General features: G+C 37.1%; 3 protein-coding genes across 3 annotated transcripts; 2 read left to right on the top strand and 1 right to left on the bottom strand.

Annotated features, from left to right (window-relative positions):
- LOC107609881 lies at positions 698 to 2,139 on the top strand. Its single transcript, XM_016311935.2, has one exon. It carries the CDS (start codon positions 1,149 to 1,151, stop codon positions 1,776 to 1,778), a length of 630 nt encoding a protein of 209 aa, XP_016167421.1. The 5' UTR covers positions 698 to 1,148; the 3' UTR covers positions 1,779 to 2,139.
- LOC107609880 (pre-mRNA-splicing factor CWC22 homolog) lies at positions 2,681 to 5,149 on the bottom strand. Its single transcript, XM_016311934.2, has 3 exons — positions 4,860 to 5,149; positions 3,500 to 3,839; positions 2,681 to 3,405 (listed from the first exon to the last, which is right to left on the bottom strand). The coding sequence occupies exons 1-3, from the start codon at positions 4,938 to 4,940 to the stop codon at positions 2,918 to 2,920; spliced, it is 909 nt and encodes a 302-aa protein (XP_016167420.1). The 5' UTR covers positions 4,941 to 5,149; the 3' UTR covers positions 2,681 to 2,917.
- Positions 5,329 to 7,668, top strand: LOC107609879 (prostaglandin E synthase 2). The gene is made up of 6 exons (XM_016311933.2): positions 5,329 to 5,738; positions 5,854 to 5,988; positions 6,101 to 6,176; positions 6,332 to 6,426; positions 6,830 to 6,997; positions 7,088 to 7,668. Exons 1-6 carry the CDS (start codon positions 5,396 to 5,398, stop codon positions 7,252 to 7,254), a joined length of 984 nt encoding a protein of 327 aa, XP_016167419.1. The 5' UTR covers positions 5,329 to 5,395; the 3' UTR covers positions 7,255 to 7,668.

Below are 8,198 nucleotides of genomic sequence, written 5' to 3'. Positions count from 1 at the left end.
AGTGACTAAAAGAATTTTTTTTAAATAATACAACTGCTCAAATAAAATTATGAGGCTAATCAAGTTACAATATAAAGATGGGAAAAGATATGGTTTAGTAGGCAGAGTAGCGTGATATGCGATTGGAGTTTGGAGATTACTCACCTAAGCTTAAAAATAAAATAAGAACCACAAGTTGATTAAAAAATTAAAATAAAATAAAATTATGAAGCCCAAGGTTATTCCCAGTGCATGAGGTCACTGGACAATAAAAAAATATCGAAAGGTTGGGACCAACCAAAATGAAGACGTGTATGGCCAGGATTGTATTATTTTGTCTAACTCAGTCCAATTTCGAGCAACCCGATAAGGCAAATCTACGGTCACTTTCTTCTCAACGGCTATTTTATAAAGACAAAATCTAACGGTTCTCAATGCTTTGGCGGTTGCCGCCCTACAGTTAGTATTTCCACGGTGCCAAAAAATAACATGTATGGTAACCGACCAAAATGGTTGTCGGTAATTTACGAGTAATCGCGACATTATTGTTTTCTTAATAGTAATTACAAATTAAATATTTGCAATCATGACGTTATATTATAGGTAATTCTATCTTCTCCTTTAAATGGAAAACATATTGAATATTCTCATACATTGTTTAGATGAATTATGTCCTAATCAATAATAATTGAGTGATGTATTTGACAATATGAATAAGATAGCCGTTGAGGGCATTGATCTTCATCTTGCTTTATATATAAAAAGGTGTACGAGCATCGACCCTTTGCACGCTAACAAATTAATGAAGGGGAAGAAAACCCATCTCTTTTGAAAAGCAGGGTCCCTTTGATCCATTATATTATAGTTCTAACTTATGATCCTTCTTCATCTTGTTACGTTTCATTGATAATTAAGTTAGTTAAAGTCTTGTTCTGCTGATCTGCTTATTTCATAAGATCACAATCAATCTAAGCTTAGTATATATCATCTTAGAGATTGTATCTTGTTCATTTCTTTAACTTCAATTACACCTTTGTTCATAATATTTGTATAAAATTTTCATCACAGGCAGCTACTGAGCTGTTTTATTTTTTGTATTGCACTCATCAACAATCCACACATATATTTTCTTTGTTTGATTACTGTTTGATCCTTCTTGATTTAATTTAATGGAAGCTTTCTGCCAACAATCATCATCACTACTTTCTCCAAACAAGAACAAGCAGATCAGAATAATCAAAACCGCCAGCAGCAGCAACAAGAGAATCGGAGGAGGAAGAGTAGGTAATCACGTTACTCCTCTTGACAATACATATGCGTATGCTGCTGCAGCTGCAGGTCTCTTGAATCCTCCGTCACGCGCCAACTCTTTAGTTCATTATCAACATCAACAACAACAACCACCGCTCCTTCCTCTGCCAAATGCTTCATCAATTCATAATCAACATCAACATCACCAGCCTTTGCTTTCTAGAAGCCAGAGCCTCATGATCTCATCTCCAAAGAAATCCAACAAAGCATCAACGAAGAAGAGATCCTCCTCTGAACATGATAATAGTAGCCACCGCCGGGGACCCGACCCAAAGGACCTTCCCAAACATCTTCCTCTTTCAAAAGTGTTGATGATGGGAGGGAATAATAATAAGGGGAACATGAAAGACATGATTATGTCTCCGCCGCCGAGCAGCTTGCCGCTGCCAAAGTTTTCTCTGAGGTCCAAACTCAGTTGCAACGCCGAAGCCGCCGGTGTTGACGACGGAGCAACAAACAATCTCCGCAGACTTCTACGCCTCCGATGAGGTTGTTCATTCCCGTTATCGTATATGCTTCGTTTGACGATGCGCGTTACGTTACTTAGTATCATTATGGTAGTCTAATGTTAAGATTATAATATAATTATATGTGTGAAAAAAGATCGGCGAGGGTAGATTGCCGATTGTAGAGACCGATGAATGTCTTTTGTTTTCATCTGGTTTTAACTTCTTTTCCTTTTTCTTTTCTGTGGTGGGGTGGTGTTCGCTTTGCTGAATTTTGTGTGTACCACTATGGTTTTTTTGAATGGGGTGCACACATACAAGCGTGGTTGTTCAGTGTGTATGTATAAGCCACCATTTGTTGTGAATGAGAATAGTTATCATGACAAGATGAATTTATATCAGATTTATGGTGGAAAGGAAGACATTGCAAGTTCTTACCCACACCCACACCTAAAAAGAAAAAAAAAAGGGAAGAAAATACCGAGCTACGAGTAAAAGCTAAAATGTTTCGCGGTGGCTAGCAGAATAGGAAGAAAACTAGGAGGTACTGTTAAAAGAGAGTTAAATTCATCTTATTGTACTATGCAGATAATTATTTAGGTTAGCATCTCTATGGAGAAAACCGAGGGAAAATCATAGAACCGTGACTTAAAATCAGTGTTACGAGAGTTATGACTTCATTTACAAGAAAATTGAGGTGGTGAGAGAAATTTCCTAAAGCTCGTAATCAGCAGCTAATACCACATTTATGAGAATAATAATCTTGGCTAGAAGAGAACTTTCAGATTGTTTTACTGTCATCGGGTTAAAATCTAGTACAACATAATGTCTTCATATTTTGGATGTTTGCCACCCTCTTTCCGTCCCCATGCAATTCCGCTTTACTTTTGTTACTTCACTAATACGATTCAGATGTTCTTACAAACTTTCACTTAGCATCGAAATGGGAATCAACAATACGAAAGAGTGAATAGAATCATTATATGTATGTATATGTTAAAAAAGAATAATACATAATCCGCTCCCTCTCTCGTTAGAGTGCCGTAGTTAAACTTCAAAAACCAAATACCGCACTCCGTGCTTTCAAATTTCTCAACAAGACAACTACCTAACAAAATTTATCTACAAGTTGTGTATTGAGATTCTCAGGCACCAAGACCACCAAACTTTCAGAATTCGAATCAAAACGGAACTGTGTAAGGCAATGCATATATTTCAACCTCTGGTACGTATTGAGCCCGAGGCCACAAAGATGTGCTTGAACACCTCATGGCACCAGAAATAGGTTTTACTCTTTTGGTATCAGACCTTCCATCCTTAAGTTCCGAACCAAACAGCCAGTCTTCGTCAGAAGATAATCCATCAACAGTTAGTGGAGGAGGAACCCAATTCTGAAATAGGGCATCATAAACAGATAGCACCGGCGCATCTGATTTTGGAGCAGCTCCGTTGTGTGAACTCTGCAATTTTCCTTTCAGCTTAAAATCAGAATTTCCAGCACATGTATCTCTCTCTGCACTACTGAAACATCTTACTTGATGATGGCTTTCATTGGCATTTTGAACAGAAGAATACACAGTTACAGCACTTCTGGAAGTAGAGCCAAATTGATCATCTTGTTTCTGTTCTTCAGGTTTTTTCAGTGCAAGTCTTAATTTTATGCCAGTTGCTGGTTTAACAAACAGTCCAACAACACAGTTAAACATTGGGGTCAGGACAAAATGATTAATAAATATAAGCAATTTTATAGTTTTCTTACTCACCTCCATTTTGACTAGATGGTGATACACTCCTTTTCCTTTTGTTGCCGCTTTGGATACTGTCCGAGCTGCAAGGTTCTAACCAAGAGACTGGTTGGTCATGTTCCACGGTTATGTCACTCTTGTTCTGCTGTTCATTTTCGGAGTCATCTAGCTTTTGCACACAGACCCCCTTACTTCTCTCTGTCGTGCTTTTCCCTGCTTCAATGTGCTTCTGGTCTTTAGCATCACTGAAATTGGAGGTTTTTTCTTTCCTCTCTCTCCTTTCTTTCCTTTTTTCCTTCTTTTCCCTTCTCCTCTCTTTCTTGAGATCTTTCTTGACCTTAGCATCCTCCCTCTGGATCTTTATGTCACCAGAGTAATATTTTCAAATAGATGATATGAAAGACCAAAGAAGCTAACAAGCTAATACAAGCATGTTCACAGTTTGGCCAGCACAAGATTTATGCATCCACATTGTTTTGGAACAATAGCTACAAATGTTGGAACAACTATCCACCAATAGTATAGTACTTCACAAAGAAAGGGTTTAACTAAAATTGATTATAACCAATGTTAAAAGGCAATTTACCCCAAGAATAAGCAATTTCCCATTCCAAGAAACAAATTCACGTTATAAACATCTTTTGAGGGTGACAAAGTAGTCGACAATAACTACTAGTGCAAAAGTTTGAGACATCATTGCAAAGTGCAAACCATCTTATATCATATGCTTGTAAAACGTTTCTTAGCAAAAGGGATACAATGATCTAGAAAGCATGATAGAAACTAACCCTGGTTTTAATAACAAGGCATAAAGAACTACCACAATATTAGATATTCAAACAACCATTTTTATATTGATTTAACTAGAACTAGAAAGAATTTGCACTTTCTTGAAAATATTTTTCAAAAGGAGAAACCTGTACAACCATGCAGGGTAGAATCTGTGAATAATACTATCTAGGGCATTAATTTACACGGCCATAAAACGCTTATATTTTCAAGGTGAAAAAAACCCATAAGCATTCTTGTTGGATTAATAATTGCAAAACCTAAAAGTCTAGAATCATTGCACATTAATATTTCAGAACCCGAAGTATCCAATTTCAAACCCTAGACGAATTACCAGCAAAGCTCAAAGAACGTGAATTCTTCTGTTATCGGTGAATCAAAAGGGTTCTCAAACAACTTTTAAACCTATGTTCATCAGGAATTAGCGCGGTTAAGTAATTCCTAGAAACAAACATGAACACAGAAAGATCCAGTTCATCAAGAATCCAACAAGTCATAACACGACAGGGTCTATGCAGAAACAGAGGCCTTGTGCCTATTCACATATTTCAGTTGAGCACAAACGGAAATACAAAACCGCTCAACGAACCTTAATTGATTCGATCAAGGCCTCGCTACATGACCCATTGCTCGTATACCCTGTAGGTCTGAAGGGAAAGCATCGCGACATCTTCGATTAAACGAAAAGTTTCCTCAAATCCCAAACAAAATCAACAGAGAAAGCAAGAGATTCTGATAGATCCACACCAGATAGTGGCAGCTAGTACGATTGGAAAAAGTTTGCAAAAAATCGAAGATAAAACCAGAACTAGGGTTTCGCTAGATCTGAAATCCCAAATCTCAAAGCGACTAAATGGATGCGTAACATAATCGTGAGGCCAAGGGTTGTATTTATAGTGGCAGCATACGCGTAACGTAATGACCACGCCGACTTGCTGTTTGTTTCCTATTTTTATTATTTATTAATAGGCCCAGCCCAAATAGCTTATTATCGGTCAAACTGAAGCCCGAAGTAATTTGGGCCTGGCCCTGTATCATTGTAATGAAAAATTGAAAACCCTAAACCCTGAAGAATCTGTACTGAGGATTTTTCCTTCCAAGTTCCAAGAATAGCGAGTAGCGACCATGCGACGTGTCGTTAATCGAGCCATATTTCTAGGCAGAGCCTTAAGGAGCAACTCCACCGCCGTCTACGGTGGCTTTACCGGTGGTTCCACTGTTTGCCAGGTGGCTCCCTACGACACGTGCTCGAGTTCCAGCTCTAAGTGGCTGTCTCAGAATTTCGTTGATCGCTTGAGCCTCTCAAATCCCTACTCAGCTCACAGTGTTAGGTTCGGTTCTGCAGCTGCCACGTCTCTCGCTCAAGATGTGCAATCGAATGCTTCGCTTCGCTCAGAAGAGGGTTTCAAGTCCAAAGACGTGGTTCTGTTTCAGTATGAGGCCTGTCCTTTCTGCAACAAAGTTAAAGGTGAGTTCCATTTTCATCTTCAATAACATCCTCTTTGATCTGCATGTATAATTATATTTCGTTTTAGTCCTTGTTCATTGAATTTTGAAATTTCTTGTGTTTGTTTTTTTGTTAGCGTTTCTGGACTACTATGATATTCCATATAAAGTGGTGGAAGTAAATCCAATGAACAAGAAGGAGATCAAATGGTCTGATTACAAGAAGGTGCCTATTTTGACAGTCGATGGTCAACAAATGGTTGATTCTTCAGGTTCATGCCATTCCTGTTTAGTACTTTCATTTGTTTGTGTGTATAAGTGATTCATAATTTATATGTTGTAACCGACATTGTGATTGTGAATTCCCAATTTTATATATGGCAGAGATAATTGATAAGTTGGTGAAACGGATACGTCCCGATTATGATTTAGATGCAGCTGAGGAGAAGAAGTGGCGCGAGTATGTTTGTTATTTATCTAGTCTATTCTTTTGGATTAGTTCTTGGTTTCTTACTACTGCCTCTACTTGTTTTCCATATCTCTATCGAGTATTGATTGCCCGGCTTTTAGCCTCTGATGCGTAACACTAACATTATATTCCGACTTCTTGTGTAGGTGGGTGGACAATCACTTGGTTCATGTATTGTCACCCAACATATATCGAACTGTTTCCGAGGCTCTTGAATCATTTGAGTATATCACCACTCAAGGTATGATTTCACTTCTAGACTCTGTTGCAGACGGCCACTCTTACGAATCTAGAAGATTATTAATATAGAAGCTTAAATTATGTTCTGTTGTAATGGTTTTAATTGTAGGGGGCACAACAATCAAATGAACTAGTAGTTTATTTGTTTTATAATTATCACAATTTTTTTACACTAATCTAAATTCAAAATATTGCAACACTTCCAAGCATATTTCATTTCCTTGAAATACTTCCATCAAACCTATTTCCTTTACTACGAACTTCAAATTGCATGGAAATTATATGAGATTGGACATTTTAGTAGATCTAAAAGTTCTTTACATTCAGTTATTATTCTATATTGACCTTGTAATGCACACAGTGGGACGGATATGCATGCAAATAAACCTCTGATTTATATGTAGGTAATTTCAGTTTATCTGAGAGGTTAGTGGCGAAGTATGGCGGTGCTGCTGCTATGTATTTTGTGTCAAAGAAATTAAAGAAGAAACATAATATCACTGATGAGCGAGCAGCACTGTATGGAGCTGCAGAACAATGGGTTGATGCTTTGAAGGGCCGAAAGTTTCTTGGTATGTCCAACTACTACGATTTATAAATGCTAAGAAAAATATTTGCTACTGCCAGACTTATAAGTACCTTTGTATTCTTGATTTTGGCAGGTGGAATGGATCCTAATTTAGCAGATCTTGCTGTCTTTGGTGTTCTACGACCCATCCGTCACCTCAAGTCAGGTAAAGATATGGTAGAGCACACCCAGATTGGGAAATGGTACTCTGATATGGATCAGGCTGTAGGACAGTCTTGCAGAGTCAATTCAGATAGTTAAAGTATAGTGAGTCTCAACTTATAAATTGATATCAGACTGCTGTATGGAAATTGAAATAAGTTTGCAGCTACAAAGTTTTGAACGGCATGCGAATTGCTCTAGCTGCCCCCTTTTGGTTGTAGTAATGATATATGATAACTGATAACAAGATGTTTAGTCTGGTTTTGTGAAGACTGACGAGCACAATGATCTTACTACCTTAACTTGTGTGATTATACACTTATGCTGTAATGCAATCAATAAGAGGAGCTTCAGCAAGGGTGTTTTGGGGTAATAATATTAGTTTATTCAATATTCCCTATATAATTGGTCATTTACTTCTTGACTTCAGTCAAGCAATGCTATTTTGTGTGAAAGCACAAGTAGCATACAAAGGTGGAACAATGAACAATCAATAGATTGAATTCTTTCTTAGAGCAGTGTTATACGTGGAGGTGGTTGGATCAGATGTCCTTTTATAATGGTTTTCAGTTCAATACTGCCATATTACTTTTTAGGAAATAATTTTTGGCTTTTCTTTATCTTGTTCCTTTTATGTGATAAATAAATAGTTTTTTGGTTTTGTCATCATTTGATGAGCAGATGAATCATTGTGAAATTTGCAATTCGACCATTTGATGAGGATTATTTATCCTCCGGGGTTCTTTCATTGTGTGTATGCATGTTTCTTTAATTCTTGAGTAAAGTAATAAATAAACCTTTTAAGATTTACACTTCGGATAGATTTGTACTTAAAGAAAAACAGTACCAATAAAGTTTTCTAAGATAGCAAATGTGGACACATTACTTTCAAATTAGCCCTTATGATTAGGGTAGAAGGTCTTATTTGAACTAATTTGTCCATATTTGTTATTCCGGAAGATTCTCTTAATACTTTTTTTTCTTTAGAAATTAATCGGTCCGAAATTTAAATCTTCAAGGATTTATTTAAGGATTTATTTGTC

This window comes from Arachis ipaensis, chromosome B07, assembly GCF_000816755.2.
Source record: "Arachis ipaensis cultivar K30076 chromosome B07, Araip1.1, whole genome shotgun sequence".
NCBI classification, from domain to species: domain Eukaryota; kingdom Viridiplantae; phylum Streptophyta; class Magnoliopsida; order Fabales; family Fabaceae; genus Arachis; species Arachis ipaensis.
The sequence above is the reverse complement of the archived record's forward strand: the minus strand, read 5'-3'. Positions and strand labels throughout refer to the sequence as shown.

Coding starts and splice junctions, on each gene's coding strand:
- LOC107609879 (XM_016311933.2), top strand. CDS start 5,396: ATGCGACGTGTCGTTAATCGAGCCATATTTCTAGGCAGAGCCTTAAGG. Junction 6,427..6,829: donor TGAGTATATCACCACTCAAG/GTATGATTTCAC, acceptor ATTTATATGTAG/GTAATTTCAGTTTATCTGAG. Junction 6,998..7,087: donor GAAGGGCCGAAAGTTTCTTG/GTATGTCCAACT, acceptor TGATTTTGGCAG/GTGGAATGGATCCTAATTTA.
- LOC107609881 (XM_016311935.2), top strand. CDS start 1,149: ATGGAAGCTTTCTGCCAACAATCATCATCACTACTTTCTCCAAACAAG.
- LOC107609880 (XM_016311934.2), bottom strand. CDS start 4,940: ATGTCGCGATGCTTTCCCTTCAGACCTACAGGGTATACGAGCAATGGG. Junction 3,840..4,859: donor CCTTGATCGAATCAATTAAG/GTTCGTTGAGCG, acceptor GGTGACATAAAG/ATCCAGAGGGAGGATGCTAA. Junction 3,406..3,499: donor ACCATCTAGTCAAAATGGAG/GTGAGTAAGAAA, acceptor TTGTTAAACCAG/CAACTGGCATAAAATTAAGA.